We start from the raw sequence: 18,925 nt of genomic DNA on the forward strand, positions 1-18,925 counted from the left end.
AGGAGCAAAGTATAATTGTCTGCAGTCTAGTAAAACACAGTATAACTGCCATCACACTTGACTGAGCTTATAGCCAGCTAGTCCCATGGCCTCTAGAAGATAGAGCAGTTAATGTTCCCTTTTATTTTAGAGGATATGTCACTTGTATCGCAGATTTATACCATGATACAGCAATTTTGTCCAAACAGATGGATAATGGTGTCACCAGCAAAAAGCCCTGTTTTTATTGAGTTTAGAGCATATTGTTTAGATAGGGGGCTGTGTTGAACAGCTCTGCCAGCGCTTTCTCTCTTTATCTCTCTAATCTTGCCAGTATTAGATTTGATCATTTTTGTTTGAAGGAGGAAAATGTGGCTGTAATGGCTTCCTAATAGCAAACACAGGGGATACAAATCCAGAGACCCTGTTCTGTAGTGCTTCCATAAGCACCACTGATTTATAGAGGTCTTTATGACAGAAAGGAAAATGATCTGCTGCAGGTATAAATCAGGTGAGGAGTAGGAAATTGAACTTAGATATCATCTTGTCAGATGCTTAATGCTCTTCCTCCTGTCACATTCGATAGGACCAATTTGGCGAATCCTGCAGAGGTAAAAAGAAGACAATTAACAATGACAGTGTGGTAATAGATGAAGCTATAAAATGAACCTGCTGCCTGCAGGATGCTTTGTATGATTTCCACATGAGGTAGTAGCAGGGTTGTGTTGTCTCGGCCTTCCATTTCTTCCCCATTCGGTTTTTGGTTTCTTGAGCACATAAATATGTAATACTTTAGTAAAACAACAAGAAAACAAAGAGATATACATATATTTTGTTCTATGCACTATAATTGAATTACGATCCTGCATATGACAGGACTTGTAAATTTAGGTTAACCTTGTTTTTATGTTATTGATTCCGAGGGCATGTTCTCTGCTGACACTATATAAAATGAATCAATATATCAATAGTCAAGAACAAAACATATGTGTGAACAAGAACATTGAAAGTAAGAACAGCCTAAATATATTATATTACTGTATTTGGAGCTAATTCAGTACATGCTAGCACCTCAATTTGAAGTTTTTTAGTTTTTAATACTATGATGTAGTAGATATTTCCATGTCTAGGCTATGTCGCATATGTCCTTCTCTAGTTTATTACTTAATCAAGGTACCACAGTTGATTGTTTGCAATAATAATTGTCAAACTGTATGAGTGCTCAAACAGATGCCATCACTCAGTGGTGTAATGAGTTCAAGATAGGACAGAGAATGACAATGCTCTCTGATCCCTGAATGTCACTCTGGTGTAAACTGCAGCCCAGTGGTTTATTGCTGGCATCATGTATTCAGCGGCATGCATTCATGATTTGACAGATTGAATGTGGTGGTAGGGGGTGGGGGGAGTGGAGAGCTATCCATCTGGATGTGTACGTTTTAAATGACTTGAATTTTAAAAACTAATTTCTTGGAAGCTGATGACCTTTTGTGAAAAGCTGATCAACTTTGTCATGCGGCAATTCAAGCCCAAGCAGCTAAGGAGCAACAGTAATAACCAGAGATCCAGTGCTCGGGAACCATCATCCCTCGCAGCTCATCAAGCCGAGCTCTTGTATAATCTAATCGGATTTTAATGCTTCTCTGAAGGAGATTGTGCTCTTATTACTGTGTAATGATGCTGTTGTCAAGAGCCAATGGTGATGTCTGATATCAAAACCATGTTAAACTGCTTCTGTGACACTCATCTCGACATTTTCCACATCGCCTCCAATGCACAATGGCTTGAGCTGTATATTTATGACTTTGTTGTTCTTCCTGTTGCATTCTACTTCCTGATGGACAGAAACATGGTACATCTTTAAAAAATCCCTCCTTTATTGCTTTTGTCTGATATGGTGCTTTTTTCATATTCAGTACAGTAGATAGAGCATAACGATGAAGGTCTTCGCTGAGATGAGGAGAATTTTGAAGCGCTCACACTCGGGGGCAGCAAATGGAAAAGTGACAAGCCTGGTGCACTTGTCTATTTTACTTATTCTGTGCCTCTGTTTCATATTCTGCTTCGCACCGTGGGGTTATTTTCCTCCGGGGTTCAGAAGGGCACGCTCTTTCATTTCTACAGAAAATTGTTTTGCAGGATTTCAATCTTTGGCTGCTAGATATGACAAAACACAATATCAAGAACACTTATGTTTCTTATCTGCCATTTTTTCTGGGTATAAATAAAAGATCAGTATAAATTTGAGTCAAGTGGCCTCGAATGCACATGTGAGAGATGAGTATGAAAAGAACTATGAACCTTGGGACAGCCCCACTGTACATTTTCATCGCTTGCTCAAAATTACCCTGGCACTGGGGCTTTGTATGTCATTTGTCATCCTTGAAAATCAATTAGTGTCTCCATGAAAGCAATCCAGATGTAATCCTTTTTTTCACTTGGAGACAAAAACCAGAGTGTATCTTTTGTTTTCGCATTATACAAAGAGTTTTTCTTTAAACTGTTCATGTAATAGGTTGAGATCAAGGTCAATTCCGGTGCAAATTATAGTACGAACATCCTAATTGGAGAGTTAAAAGGTAATTTTAAATATTAATTGTGCCTAAATATGCTAATACTTATAAAGGCAAAGATCTCTCTGTGACCCCTCATCTGTCTGTGAAATTCTTCATGCACTGTACAGATAGCAAACTGAATGTTGTTAAACTGAGTTGAAAGCAAACAAATAATTTTCTGTCTATGGGTACAAATTGTCAAGAAATGATTCAGTGCTGTGGAATCAAAAATATTACTCAAACATACATTGTTAAACCACATAGCACAGAGATCCTTTGTGATATATCACTTATGACGATGCACATATGTGCAGGCTGTGTATACTGGACAACCTCCCAATGGTGTGAAAACATCCAAACATTGTCCTATTGATGTCCCATTTTTTTTCCCTGTTTGCCTCTTGTCAGAGGTCAACCTCAAACAGCATGCGGTGGAATCAGGCGTTACTGTCTATGTCAAATTGATGCATTACAAGGCCCAGGAGGTCACGTCTCTGTAAACATACATTATCAAAACCCATAGAAAACGTGGGGTGTTGACCTCACGAATAGTTTACGGCCTATCTTCAGGGGAAAAGGGTCATGTGATGGTAGAGAGCAACTTTGTAGCCGCAATGAGTTTCTTGTTGCAAATGAAGAGGGTCAAGCAATCAAGACTGGTCGGGCTCCGTGTCAGCCCTATTATCTTACACTGTCTGAAATGATCAATGAGCTAAAATAAAATGATCACAAGCTAAAATTGGCCTGCTAATGAAAATGGACCGTTTAAACACGCTCCTGAGTGAGAAGATGGCCGGAGAATAAACGGGGCGGCAGTTTAAAATACACGACTCAATGAAGGTGGCAGGAATAAACGAGAGCTATTGCCATCATGGTTATTTACATGTTGGTTTGACCTTTTCATTCATATTTTGATGTAAATGCAGAATCACTTTCAAAATGCAGCAACAATTGATTGTTTTCAAGGCAACAGTAGTCAAAAAATTCTTTAGCATGTCTTACTTAAAAAAAAATAAAAAAAAATGCATCTGTCTCGCTGAATGTGTTGTGATTCTGAACACACGTACACAGATGTTTCCAAAGGTTTATTTAGTAATATTTATAGAGAACAAGAATTCCAACATACAGCAAAAGGATACAGTCTGTAAACAGCTCAATGACTTTGTCTATATGTAAATAGGTTGTATCGATAACTCTCTGAAACAGAGACTTAAAATATAAAAAGGCACTTGGGACAGGTGCACAGTACTGACATAAATCTCCATTTTAGCAATTAACAGTGTACGTGCATTCCTATTATGGTACCGTGGTTGTGTAAACATGTAAGCATCACCGTGCTACAGAGTATCCCAGTCAACACTGTCATGAAAGGCAAAGCATCATAGAAAAATATTTATAAATAATTTCCCATAAATACAATTTCATTTCCCCCACAAAATAGTTGTTTTGTTTCCGCAGTATCAAACTAACTGACAGAATACTGTTAAGAAATGCAGTCAAAGACAAATAAAATACAAAAAATAAAGAAAACAAGGGACAAACCTTTTCCTATACAAAATCCACACCATGTAGCATAATCCTTGAGATGTAATAACAGCGGGAAGGACAGTTGGGTTGTTTGGTGGTTGCAACCAAATGCTAGCATTATGCAATTCAATATCTTACTATTGCTAGAACTATAAAAGCAATTCTCAAAAGAAAAGACATTCTGTACTGTAAGTTGAAAAATCCCATCAACTGCTGACTTGTTACTGTGATATTTCAACTCACGGCATTTACTTGCAAGTTAACGGTCAAAAGAAAAGAAAGAACAAAGTCCCAGCATGACTTGAAATAACTACTCCACAGTTTCATTCCACTTCCATGGCAGACGCATCTTGCTCTCCGTCAGATTTCTCAGAGGGCAGATCTTGTGACTCTGGGGTGCTTTGGCTGTCTGACGCAGAGCCGGGCTCTGTGGTTGCTGGTGTGCCTGGCTCTTTGGTGTCTGTTTCAGCTGAGACATCCGCAAGCTTGGTTTGCCCTGATCGAGATACAAAAACAATTATTTAAAGAATTCTGTTTAGATTTGCACACATTTAAAACAAGTATAAAAGCAAAGAAAATGATATGTATATGCGTTAGACAAGAGTTTTAACATCTAATTTCTAAATGTACTAATATTGGTAACATTTGCCATGTGTAGATGAAACCTGCTTAAGTGCCATTCTCACCTGAAACCGACGGGTCATCATCTACGTCAGCAGCAGATGAAGGTACGGGTGCCTCAGATGGCATCTTCAGTTCCCCACTGACCTCGGGGAGTCGGGGGGCCTGAGGCCTGGTCTTTCTGGCAGGGTTCAAGAAATAACAGTATGCACATCGGAAGGCTGAAACAACACAAGTGAAACACCGCACACAGTTTATGTCACTTCTCTAATACATTTTCAGAACAGACATAGATTAATATACATGAATATGAACCAATGACAGAAAATGCCTGAGATTCATAAACACTTCAGATTGATGTGTAGCACTGGTTTGCATATTCAATCTTGTTGCGTTTTTGCTTACAGGGGTCGGTTGTGGCGGAGGCATTTAAGAGCTATATGATATACTACGCTGCCAAATGCTAGAGGGCAAATGAAGGCGCAGTATTTGATGGAGACTGACAAGAGTGTTTCTTTAAGTCTTACCAACATATTCAAATTCCTCTTTTAATGCCATGCCGTTATGGGACAGACACTGCTGACAGATGAGAGCGTATCTACGAGGAAGGAAAGACAATCAAGTTAAGACAGCATACAGTACAGAGACTGGCATTATATCACACAAAAGATAGCTCTGCACTGCATCTTTACAAGTTGGCTAAGAACCTGCTTAATATTGCTTTAATTACACATCCCCACAAAACGGCATTTATAAAACTAAATTGTTCCTGTTCAGAAGCAGAGGGTGAGTACCTGTTCTGAGGGCCATCGCCAACAAGATACTCAATGACTCTGTCCATAGCGCCTCTTTCTCTTGGGACCACAGGTCTGGCCAGGGGCGGGCCGGGGGGGTGCATCCCTGTTAAAGAACATCAATGCCTGTTAGACGTACTCTGTACACTTGAATACAACTGCATTGAACAGTAAAAACCAAGTGAAACAGTGAGGCTGAAATTCACAGTTTACTGCACAAACCATGATGGATATTACAAAAACCCGCCCCCTCTTTCTTAATGAATTAACACTGGATCTCACTTGCAAAGCACGTCCAGAATCCCTGCTGCGTTGGCGAGTAGTAATTAATATAATCTAACATCAAGAGCAATCATAGGAAGATGACTGGTCATTTCTGTGAGACTTGGCACAGTCTCAATATCCTGCTGGTTATTAATTTACCAACATATGGAAACTCTGTGGTGACTCTTTGTGTCAAATTGCTTTTCACTTTCAATTTTCAGCAGAAGCAAGTGATAACATCAAGTCATGTAAACCATTTGCAAGGTGTTTCAAATGCCAAAGGCAATTTCACCGAGCATTAAAAGACATTTAGTGAGATTCTACCAGCATTGCCCAGAGAACAAACGCAGGTCTGGCTAATTAATCATAGTTAATGTAATCCTGATTCGTGCATGCCTCACAGTTGGCATTCCACATGGCAATTACAGCATGCCGCTTCCTCTAGGAACACATGTCCTTTACCGTTTGCACTTATTTGCATCTTCTATCGAGTGTTCATAGCCCATAAATAATTTATATCGACTATCCAGCAACTCTGCACTCCACAGATGTCTTCCACATACAGCAACTGTTCTATGGAAAGTTGTCCTCGTGTTGGCTGGCTTTGTAAAGCACACACATCACCCTCTTGAGGTAAACATTCTGACTGCATCAACAGATAAGCCCCCCCCCCCCCCCATTTCTAATCTTAGTCCACAATTATGCACTCATTTGAGAAAGGTTTAACCTTTGAGTAAGATATTTGAAAACTACATTCATGCAATTACCCATTACAACTTCTGTATAACATACACCACCCTTGCTGACAACACACACCACAGAGCCTTGAGCAACTAGGGACACAGAGCCAGGGAAGAGTAAATCACACCTTAATCGACCACATTATGATGTGGTCCCCCCGTGTGCAGGTAACTCACCGACTCCTGGAACAGGTGTTCCAGGGGTCACAGGCCTCCTCATCAAGCTCTGCTGAGCAGCTATAGCAGACAGGCTCCTCTCTGGGGGTCCACCTGGAGCAGAGTGGGAGGACCGTCCAGGATAGGTGGGCCCAGAGGCAAGAGGGGGGCGAGCAGCAGCTCCGCTCGCCGGATTCACCACCACTGAGGGGGTCTTTGGGGTGACATTGCGCTGGCGGAGCTCTAAACACAAAAAAAGATTCCAGTTTGCTTAACAATAGTAAGACAGAAGTGAAAACAGTGCGGTCTTCAGAACCCATCGCTACCTTGGCCTGGTTTTGGAGTCATCTGAGGTCCGACTGGAGTGGATTCAAGCTCCTTTATGCAGAAGACAAGAGAGTGCAAAAGTCTGTTTTAATATGGAAAACTATTAGGAAAAAAGTGTGTTTATGTTACAAAATTAAAACAAAAGGACTCACAATTTTTCTCTTGGAATCAGGATCAAATCTCTCCAGAATCATTTTAGCATTTTTATACGTCTCCGTTTCCATAACTTCTTCAAGCTGGAAAAAACAAGACATTAAATAATATTATAGCTTAAATTCAATTCTCCAATTCATTGCACAAAGAAATGATTCCTATAATAATAGCTCTATTGCTTAGGAACTATTTGATGGTCATCAGATTTAATTAATAGGAGTTTCATAAACACACATTAATATCTTAAGATCACCTACCGTAACATTACACGTAAACGCAAGAAAGGGCACCCGGAAGTTACTCCACTAAATAGTACGTCTTCATTTAAGTACCAAACATTTCAAAATGTTTATATAAAATATGAAGAATAATTACATTCACTACTTCGATAATGGAGAGTGTGAAAATCCATCAGCCCTAATTATTGAAAGTTATTAGACTTGACAGAGGATGACAAGCAATTTCTCAGATTTATTTCTTTCCTGCACTAAATGCTATTAATTAAAGTGTCATTAGCAGAGTGGTTTACTGGGTTAAGTCACTGTACCAATCAAACTCTGTCTGTACACATCCCAAGTTAGCAAGCATCTTGCTGCAAAATGCTGAGGGGATCGATAAGAACAATACCATGATAATAATACCAAGGCATCCTACGAAACTTAAGAATGAAGTGCAAGTCTTCACTTTGCTAAAGAGACATCAGAGTTACAATGCGTTCCACAATGCGTTCCTCTCAAGCTTGCAGAGGGAATTTCAGGGACATTGTAGAGAAAATCTGTGGGGTGCTTGTAGTGCAATTTTTGTAATGGCTTCATAACTACTACACTGAGTGACAGGGTGAGACTAAACAATAGAAAAAATAAAAGAATATAACATGCTTAATACCAACAGACACTGTTTTTGTGAAGTCTCATTTGAAAATATTTGAGTTTTCTAAACAGCAGCAGCTACACCTGACCAACCGTTTCATCTCTGCTAAAGGATGCATACGTTCTATTGTTTGTTCCACACATGAGCACAGTGAGCATCATACTAAAGTTCTCCAATAGCCGTTTCTGTTCCAAGGATTTTAGGCAGTTGGTTGGTAACAGTTGGCTCAAAACAGGGAAAACTGGTAAATTGTTCAATAAATAAAAAATCCTCATCTGTGATGTTGACATTCTATTTCACCTCTCTAGCACACCCACTGAAACACTTTCTATTTTATATAAGATACATGAATGTGACGAGAATCTCAGGGAAACATTAGTCAGTACTTTTGTCATTTAGGGGCAGGCCAGATGCCAGGCTGTTCTGATCTTAAGTGTCACATGTTTCAGTGTTTTTAAGTCTTTGGAGCAAAAAGCAAAGGAACAATGTAAATGAAACTGGACAAATATAAAAACATCACTTACTATTTTCCTTTTTTGTGCTTTAAGATCTTCTAATTTGTCATCTGAAAAAAAAAAGAAAAAAAAAAAAAAAAGGTTTTACTTGAAAATTCAATACCAGCTTGAACATGAACAAAATGACCATTACATGGTAAGTTGTGTATAAATATTCAAAAAGGGTCTTACTATTTGTTTCAGTTCTTCGTAAACAAATAATAATAAGCATTTTTCGAAGTAACCAAACTCTAATAAAGGGAAAAGAAGGAATACAGTTGATTGGTTACAATACATTGTAGTTACAGTTTAGTGAAAATGTGACTGACTATCTCGCACACTTACAATAACGGGAAAATTACGAAGGGAAGAGACAATATGAGCTGTCCCATCAGCTGTTCAGGCAGGTACCACAAATACACAACTATACATGCGATCAGGAAGAGAAGAGACGAGTACAGAAGCAGTCGCCCGACCCATATCTTCAACTGCCTCCGATACTTTTCACTGTATTCTTCAAGCGTCTGTATATCCTGTGAGGAGATAAATGAAATGAGTGTTATGTTAGCGATTCCTATTAGTGGGACGTGACTTTGGTTAAGTGAAACAGTTTTTTTCATACAAACTACAAGTAATCCAAGGGCCATAAGAATAAGCATTATGGTTTTACACACATTTAGAGCTCGGTCTCATTTAATGGTTAACAGTGAAACACAGCTCAGATCAGTTTGATTATTACACATGCAATTTGCATACATTTTCTATATTGTGATATATATCTGAGAGAGAGAAAGACAGAATTCACACACAGAACTCAACTTCTAAACCTTATGGTGAGGTGAAATGAAACTGTGGTGACAAAAGCAAGTTTTCCAGGTTACTGCTAACCCACCATCCCTTTAGGATGTTGAACATTAGGACGAATTTGAAACTAAACTGAGAATATTTCAACTGTTTTATTTTTCTTAAGCACAAACTAAAGTACAACAGCAAATCCAGTGTCAGCACTGCCTTAAATGCTATGTCTCTCGACAGTGGAGATGGGTGTCATATCTTTACATGTTGTTTTGACAACACCACCAACACTTTTAGTGGGAATGGAAATTTGAAGCTGAACATGTAGCATATCAGATAAATATAATTCAAACTTTGCAGTAACTACTGGAAGCACACCAAAAAAAAGCGATGGTCCAATCATGATCAAACTTCTCTTCTGGCAGAAAAGGCCGATATTCATATAATTCATTTTCCAATGAATAAAAGGCTTATTCATCCTTTTCTCAATAGAAAGGTTACCTCACTGCGTTAAAGCGCTGTTTACTCCATCTATAAATAGCTCATGTACAGTACGGGACCCACTCTGGTCACTACGGTTCTCCTGTAACATGTGTGTCTGTCACTCTAAGCACTGGATAAACAGATCTCACATTCAGCCTTACAGTATAACACGCAGGCCGTCGCGTGTGTGTGGTGCAACCATCCCCATGATTTCTCTATAGAGGAAAACTAACAGGCCAAACAACCGTCTCGTCAACACGTCAATGTCCACCTGACCTCTTCAGTATATGTGTAGTGTATCATGCTACAAGGACAGGGGCTGAAAATAGCCTCACGCTAGCTTAACTGTAGCAGAGCACTAAAGCCCCATCAGTCAGCAAATGTGGAGCCGATTTAGAATTTGTTGACACGTCCGTTATGGTCAAAAGAGCTTCAGGCTTATGGTCAAAAGATGCAAGCTTATATAACATGTCTTTAATAGCACTGTACCAAAAACAGGCTTACGTGTTCACTAAGCACCAGTGAAATAATACACAATATCGTCAAATGATCAGACAGGTTGTAATCAAACGGCCAGGTAGACCAAACTGATTTGGCATTGGAAGCAAAGGCGAACGGTAAAATGATCACACAATTTGTCCTTTGTGAACCATTGCACTCATTTTCAGTTTTACCTCCAAACGAAGTGGAAGAGATAATCTGGCAAAACCTGTTTTTGTTGCCCCTCTGGGCCTATTTTCAGTGATATCGCCACTTTCCAGATCTCTGCAATTACTTTGGTGAGTCATCATAACCAATATAACTGATCGCCAGAGCTACAAAAATAAAACTTAAGTTGTAATGAGCCATAGTCTACCTTCAAGTACTGTACATGCATATAAGCAATTCACCAGTAACCGTCCCTTCAGATGTCCCACTGACGGGGAACAGTGCATAAGAGCATAAATAAAACACTGGAATTTCTTACACCAGGCCCTTGCTCCCTCTTTTTTTTTTATCTTCAGTAAGGTTTACAATGAATGTGTAGACTATCTTCTATTTGAATAACTTCATCTGTCAATGTATACCAATTGTTGGTTTGGTAATGTTATTGAAAATGTTCTTGTTCGTGGTCTTTTTCTACAAACCCAAAGTGCAGGCTGGCGAGTAAAATGTTGAGCTAGAGCATGGATTTATTGTGTTTTGACAAACCTATAGCACGTTATCTCACACCACAAGCAAATATATGTACAAGAAGGACTTGAAGTTTTAAATCAAATGTGTTTTAGAGAATTCAAAACAGCACTTCTGGCATTTGACAAGCATACCTTATCGATTCCCTCCAAAATGTCCACAGTGGATGGTTTTGTCTGTAAGGCAAACATTTGGAAATCCAAGTCAGAGTGACGAAATCATGACATTTGCAACTGTACACTTTGTGCCAGCAACTTCCTGAAAAGATCTGGAAACTTCCCCTTTCTGCACATTTTGTATATGTGTTATATTGAGTCTTCTTTTGTTGTTCCCGATATTATTCAATCAGCCTATGCATGCAAATATGCAAAGGAATGGAGATGAGACTATTAGCATAAACATCTGGATTCTGATCCATTTATGTAGACCTAGTATGTCACCACTATTTGTGCATGTATGGTGTGGTTGAATTATTTGTCCTGCACGTTCATGCAAGCTGAAACCTTATCAAAGCTAAAGTTAAGGCAAAATGAATGCAATAACATTATTTGTATTAATGCAGCTGCATGCAACATAAGTAGAAAGACATAAACAAACCCTCCATCGTGAGATGACTGCACCCATGTTGATCAAGGGGTTGAAGGATATTCTGTTCTGGGACCCTCCTCTAATTTCCTCCAGCAAGTAACCTCTCCACCTGTTGACAATAGTTATTGGCTTCAATATACACTTAGTTAGCAATTCAAGAGGAAAATGTAGCTACAACTAATGCAGTGCAATGCAATTGATTTGACCATTTGATAAAACTAAACTTTAGAGAGGCGCTCATGGTTTGTGAGGGTGATGCATTTTAATATACTCATATAATGGGTTGAAACAAAATAGGTGAACCATCATTCAGCATTGGGCAATACAATGCATCAGTTCTACAAATAACTGCCTCCAAAATAACCTTCAACTTGCATCACCTCAAAGGCTGTTTCAACAAAAACATAGCCTTTATTGCAAGGCTGTTGTACTTGAAAGCGATATTATTTCGCTACGTGTAACTGTGTGAGCATACGTTAACGTTACACGCAGCTAGTATTTCAAGTTGTTTAACGTATCGTAGTCTTCGTGTCCTGTGTGAAACGTTACCCTCGCTAAATTAAGTTGACGCTGGCAAACTTAACATCTTGACTCCATGTTTTCGGAGGCAACTGCCATTTCATTAAGTTACGGGGCTACCAGCGGTAATGGTTAGCTCACATCAAAGGACAGTGTTGCCATGTCGCCATCACCAAATAACGTCTCTTAAATAACTTTCTACCCACTTAATGCATCAGTGGAGTAAACTGTTAGCGTTAGCCAACGTTTCACTATCTAACCATGGGAAGCTAACCGCTAGCTGCTGATGCTAACACTGAAGCAGCCTGTAGTTCATCGTGATAAGTAACAGCAGTCGTTGCTAACAAGTTAACGTCCTTCGTAAAAAGAAAGCGGACACCAAACAATGTGGCTGCAAAGTGAATGAATCACAGCCAAGTCTTTAGAAGTGCAGTGGGGTATTTACCTAAGAGGTGTTGTCCTAGTTTCGACAGCCTACAGCAGCAGTGCTCCTGTCCTCTGACGGAGCGTGTGTCAGCCAAGATGGGGGAGTGTCCGCTAGAAGAGCAGCATGGATCATAAGCACTGCCGGGGCCTTCAAGACTCCATGTCCATGTCACTTATGTTTAAACTAAAAGGGTTCTTATGCAAACCGAGGTGGCATGTACTGTGATATGAAACTAAACTCTATCATCAACGTTTTTGATATGTCTAACAATGATGGTTATGAATTATATGAACTTTAGCTGAGCTATTAGTCTGGTGTTGTTGTTGTTGTATTAATAGTATGAGTGGTTAAAGAAAAAGAGGACTTATGCAATATACCAAAATGCATGATGCATTAATCCTTCTGATCTTAAAGTGAAATTTTAAAATGAGTATAATCCCCAACAGTTATTGTGATTCTGTTATTGTGATAATAAATAAATATATATATATATATTTGTATATGCTTCATGTCAGCCAACCCTACTAGTATTGATTGCCAGTTGATTGGCCATTATTAGTAAGGGTCATTATTGCACAAGCACACTGAACCCCAAATGACTCTCGCCAAAAGTGTCTGCCAAGTGAATATAATAGCAGTTATTATGCTTTTTGCTGATTTTTTTTAAACTCAGGACAATGCTGTCTTTTATAATAAATATGAAGAAATACAAAGCCTTAGATTTATTGGGTTTGCACACAAAATGCAATCACACATTCTCTATTCAAGGCCCATATCCAACAAAGCTTTTTGTAATATATTGGAGTAGGTACAATTTCCCATGTTGATGTTTAGATTTGCAGGTCCAACACATTAAATTGCAAATCTAATTTAAACAGTGTGATTCATTAGTGAGTATGTAAGCACAGCACTGGCCTGAGGCAGCTCATAAAAGCCAGAGCAGATCACAAAAAGCCAATTATTTGGTGAAAACAGAAGTAAAAACAGACTAAACAATATAAACTGAAAAAATAGCATGTTTCAATAACATCAATTTGTACGAAATGATTTGCTTTAACAACCCCATACGTTTGCTATTTAATAAAAAACTGATTTGGTTCAAAGAGATTTAAGACCGGGGTTGTTCCCCCAAATAGTACTGAAAGTTGCTTTGCAACCATTCTACCTTTGGAAGATATACCAGAATAATGCCCACCACCTCATCTGCACTTTTGCAGTAAGTAAAGAGACTGTGTTCCTTAGTTTTGTGTAATAGGAGTATTGCTGCTGTGCTTGATAAAAAAGTCATAAGATCACAAAATTTACTAGGTTTCATCCTCTATACCGTCCTCATATCTGTACCAAATTACGTGGTCATCCATTGCGAATTTGTTGAGATATTTTTGTCTGGACCAAAGTGGTGGACTGACAGACATTGCCAGAGCCACGCAGCTAGCGTGGCTAAAAAGCTATAACTGGTACTGGGACATTTTGCTTTGCACTGGTGTTGGTTGTGGAAGAAGAAAAGAAAAGCTGGAGGCAAAATAAGAAGAGCCCAAAGTAGATGGGTGAATGTATGCATTTGCTTGGATGAACAGCCAGTCAGAGATCCACACCACAAAAAACGTCAGCCGATGATCAACCGCAGAGACATAACGATGTCCAAATGTACAGCCTCATGTTTGTGCCCCATAGTCTCTTCTCTGCTGAAGCCTCATTGGATCGTAGGTTTGTGGTGTTCGCTCATTTAGTGGATTCAACTGTCCTTTTCACAACTGTGATCAAGAATAACAGTGTTTGTGCATTGATTGGGAGAGATAATGGTGCTATAATAATGGTAAAAATGTATTAATTGTAAGGTACTGCATGTTAATGAACTCCAAAACCACCGAAATGAATTCAAAAAGGCATTACAGTTCATGGTATTCTTCACATTTACCATTAATTGTGTTTCCTATTCAGTATTTATGAGAATCACTGGTCCCAACAGTTCTGTATACGCATGTAAACATAATCACGATCAAAGCCTGGTATAGGAAATATGTGCAGAGACATGTCAGTCAAGGAACTCATTGTCTTTGTTTACAAACTACGTGGCCCTGTTTGCATAAACTGCAGGATTGCAACATTTCTTTAGCTTAACATGTTTTTAAAACAAGTAAGTGCCTTTTTAGCCTTTATTAATACTGTCAGGGGAGGAAAAGGGGGGTGGGGGGGTTGACTTGCAACAAAAGGTCCCAGTTCAGAATCAATGCCGATACATTGAAAGGACATGGAATGTGTCTCAATAAGCCCCAATTTATATATAGTCTGTATTTTATCAGTTAATCTCATTGAGATAAAGATCGCTTAAGACCTGACGTTGTCAAGTACACAAATTACAAAACATAGCCAGCCACACAAAAGAAAATACATGCACATGCTAATATGTATTTTAATGAACACCCCACAAGAACAGTGTTCTTCAACACTGATACAACAGACTTAAAGTACAGCCATACTCAGATGTTTTGTCAAGCTTTATGTTAATGTTTCCATTTCATCCACTATAGACAGAATCTGCAGCTTTCTGCCACTTCCTGTTACAGGACTCACTCCCTCCAGAACCCTAAAAGAAATAAATGCAGGAGCCAGGTTGTCAGGTATCATTTTATAAAACAGTTTAAGTTCACCTATTAGGAGTTCCTATGAACTCCACAGGATATACCCATGTTCTTGATGTGTTTTTGATATACATAAGCTCTGGCAGAACCTTGGCTGAATTACATTACATAGCCGTGCACATGGTCATTGCAACACCCACACAGGAAAAGGATAAATCCATCTTTAGGAAACGGGACCTGGAAAAAATAAAAACGTGTTAAAATCTATCAGGATTATATAATGCAGTGAAGCACTGCAGGCAGGTACTCAGAAGCAGCAACACATGTAGGGAATCAGTGGCAGGCTGGCATGGTATGTAAAACAATTGCGTCCGATTGTCTTGAATCAAAGGGAGAATCGAGAGTGAGCAGTGATATTCTGGTTTTCCTCCTCTTCCTGAAGGTATAAAGTGTTTGCAGCATGACAAATATCATGTAGACTACGCATCACGGTGCTGCATTTGTTCCTATGCATGTAAGATTTGCCATTGCTCTTGGCAGCTGTGTTAGCCAGTCCTGCACAAAGTATGTGACATACTTCAGCAGTTGGGCCGGTATCCCAAAGCATGCATGTATTCTGTCTATAGCTTCATGACAAGCTACTAGCTGGTGGTTTTACATGCCGTGCAGAGGTTTCGGGGCGCGAAAATCTTAGAAGTTTTCCGCGATGCGCATGTCGAGCGTATCAAGGCTTCTATCGTCTTTAGACCAATAACGTCTGTAATGACGCCCGAAGCCTCAAGTGATTCAGATCTTGGCGCAACGACGTTTATAAGTTGTTGCTTATTGTTGTTACTCAATAAAAACGAATAGTCTCCCCTTAGTGTACTTTTCTTAGTTACACTAGCACGACCGCTGTCTAAACCACTGCCACTTTCCAATTTTAGAACACACATTTCCCCTCCTGCCATTATTATATTATGAAACAATTATTAATCCAAAGGATTGGTTTTCACACAATTGATGCATTACTTACAAGAAAATTACATTTGTTATACAGTTATGTTATAAAATCATAAAACACTTACTACAAAGTAGGCACTATACTGATAGAAATGGATTCCAATTTTAATCGATTTATATTCCATAAATAAGTGTATCAAAGATGACGTGATTAAGATTATATCTGGCTGTTTTACACTCTATGGCCAACAGGTAGTTTGTGCACGTGAAGCCTCAATAAATGAACCCTTTTGTAAAACAATTTGCTAAAAAAGCTTCAATACTTTATGAAGCTTCATTGTGCCATCACTACTGCTAACATTATTGCAAATCAAAGTATTATCTTAACTAGTTACTTACTTGTAAGCTCTTTGGTTCTCAGGCAAAAGGTCCTTCAGAGGATCTCATGACTATTATACTTCCTGGTTCTACCATGTGTTTGCAGCAGGGGTTGGAACAAATGTCTATTTTTGATAAGATTATTTTTTCCCTAAAGCAAGTGGTTGCATGTTTATCTACGTAATTGTTTGGTCACTTGTTGATATAATTCTATAAATTGTAAATCTATTTGGCTGTATTGTCTGTTTATGTTTATCCATCTAGTGAGCTTCCCCATAAGTGGTTTGGTAGAGTCCAGGTTAGGCCTTCTGGCAGAGTTTATTTAGGGTAGTTGAGCAATTGCTAGGGTTTGCTCCTCAGTTCTGTTGATTTGCTGCTCATGCTAACCCAATACATTTAGATACCAGAAAAGAGTCCGTGCCTCCTTGCTTATGCTCAAGTTTGGGCCAACATGTCGCCACACTCGCCCAATGCTTCAGGTGAGCAATAACCCTGGCTACAAAGTTCATTTTAGAGGGGTAGGCCACAATGAAGGACCAGAAGGTAGAAGCAAGGGAAAAGTAAAAGTATCCAATTTGGAACGCAGCTAATGTAGTTGTTACTTTTGACTTACTGTAGGCTAGTGAGTAGCTATAAACAGCCTGTGGCTGTTGTGATTTCCAAGGCTGTGACAATAAGCATTTTTTTAACGGATGTAACGGTGCATGCAGGGACTGTGCACTTAATTGTAATGGTTGTGTTGGCTGCTTCTTCCTGACCAGTGCCACTGTCTTATTGCATAGAGTATCAAGCCAGCCAGTCAGTCATACAGGAGTAGCCACAGCTACAGCTGTAGCTACAACGGAAGCCACAGCAACAAGTGGTATTTCGGTGCCCAACCAACAGCCACAGCAAAGAGTGGGCCAACTCCCACTGCTATGTGTCATAGCAAGTGGTTGTAGCTAGATATTGTTAGCTTGCTGTTCTTACATTGCCAACTACAACGACAGTCCTTTTAAAGCCCAGTTGTGTTGTTCACTTTCAGGAATGTTTTCATTTGGTTTTCCTTGCTGAGGACAAGAAAGGGCTCATTACTTACATCAAGTTCATCACTTTGGGGCTCACTGAAGAGTGGATATCAGAAAAAGATGAAGCGCTGATGTGGAACTAAATGCACCCACATCTGAAATGGTAGCACAAGGTGAGTACACAAAAAGAAACGGAAGCATCCCAGTTCAGGTACGTCCTTCAAACTATGCCGTTCAAGATGGGTCATGACTGGTCAACAGAGGTGTCTCTTTCCTAAGTCTCCTCCAAGCATGGCTGAGAAATGCAGCCTTCTTTTGTAGCCCTTGCAGCCCACAAAAGAGTGGTTTAGTGCAAAGTTGATTGTACCAAATATGGAACTTAATATAGTGTAGACCTCCATAAAGTACACACCTAGAAACAACCATCTACATATTTAGCAAATTGAGGTCAGTGTGTCCCTGTAAATAGCTTGGTATTGCATTTAAAGCATCTATAGCAGAAGTGTTTGTTGCATGGAAAAAGGGGTGGAAGGCTGTGTGTTATGAGTGATGTGTGTGTGTGTTATGATGGCTCTATTGTTGAGAGATCTGAGAGGTTGGAGGTAAGGAGAACAATGGTTTTGAGAGCACGGGGAACAGCATAGTAATATGGACTGAAGAATGTTTTTGTCAAGCAGCGATAGAAGTTGGACTGCAACAGACGGTGCTTCGTGTTTACCAATGACCTGTGTCTGGTGGCGTTTGTGAATATGAGTGGTGTGCTGGTCAAAACTGAGTTTAATGTTGAGTGTGACACAAAGTGCTTCAAACTCTACTTTCAGGATGTCTATGGCCAAATGGTAACGACACATGTTGCCACATGCCTGGTTTGGGTCCAGTTGGGGCATTAATTGCAAAATACAAAAAGAATAAGTCATTCATATGTTTTGCTGTACTGTTTATACAATTTAGTCTTCCTATACAGTGAAGAGAAGTTCATGATTATAATCAAATTCACAATGTTTGTGTTTGCATTAATAGCCCATTGTGATCAACGTTGCAAATATATGACTAGTCTTCTATAGGGCAATATTGGATTTTTACATCAATGTGATCAGTTAGCCATTTTTTCATCATGTATTTATTTCTGATATTCAATTCCATATCGTTATTGATCTGTAAACTGTAAACTGTTTCAGAATTGAATTTCCACTAAACATCTTTTTATATCTATCTATATATCTCTATCTATCTATCTCTCTATCTCTGTCGATATATATATATATATATATATATATATATACTGTACTGCAATATAAAACTATATCATGATGTAAGATTGTATCCATATTTATCCATATTGCCCATCCCTTTACTCCACATCCATATTTTATGGTAAAATGAGTTGTTTGACCAAATACATATTGTGTCTATGTTACTGTGTGACTGGTTTTAGGAATATTTATACGGACCAATCATATAAAATATTTTAAGATATTTACAATGCAACCTGAATGGTTGAATATGTGGAAACGGTAAAGCTGATACAATTATGTTTTTGTTTTCATTATT

At 39.0% G+C, this 18,925-nt stretch overlaps 1 protein-coding gene across 1 annotated transcript; it reads right to left on the reverse strand.

Moving 5' to 3' along the window:
* Positions 1-3,604: 3,604 nt before the first annotated feature.
* On the reverse strand, positions 3,605-12,593 carry lnpa (limb and neural patterns a). The gene is made up of 13 exons (XM_031858714.1): positions 12,484-12,593; positions 11,529-11,628; positions 11,066-11,107; positions 8,826-9,013; positions 8,673-8,731; positions 8,511-8,551; positions 7,116-7,199; positions 6,963-7,014; positions 6,658-6,879; positions 5,477-5,582; positions 5,210-5,280; positions 4,748-4,903; positions 3,605-4,557 (listed from the first exon to the last, which is right to left on the reverse strand). The coding sequence occupies exons 2-13, from the start codon at positions 11,553-11,555 to the stop codon at positions 4,385-4,387; spliced, it is 1,221 nt and encodes a 406-aa protein (XP_031714574.1). The 5' UTR covers positions 11,556-11,628; positions 12,484-12,593; the 3' UTR covers positions 3,605-4,384.
* Positions 12,594-18,925: the final 6,332 nt, after the last annotated feature.

Source organism: Anarrhichthys ocellatus, unplaced genomic scaffold (genome assembly GCF_004355925.1).
Source record: "Anarrhichthys ocellatus isolate YVR2014 unplaced genomic scaffold, GSC_Weel_1.0 scaffold20, whole genome shotgun sequence".
Taxonomy (NCBI): domain Eukaryota; kingdom Metazoa; phylum Chordata; class Actinopteri; order Perciformes; family Anarhichadidae; genus Anarrhichthys; species Anarrhichthys ocellatus.

What these genes read in the sequence shown, in the direction of transcription:
- lnpa (XM_031858714.1), bottom strand. Translation starts at nt 11,555, where the DNA reads ATGGGTGCAGTCATCTCACGATGGAGG. An exon ending in AAGCACAAAAAAGGAAAATA is followed by an intron (nt 7,200 to 8,510) that starts GTAAGTGATGTT and finishes TGTTTTTTCCAG; the next exon opens with CTTGAAGAAGTTATGGAAAC. An exon ending in GACTCCAAAACCAGGCCAAG is followed by an intron (nt 6,880 to 6,962) that starts GTAGCGATGGGT and finishes TTTTGTGTTTAG; the next exon opens with AGCTCCGCCAGCGCAATGTC.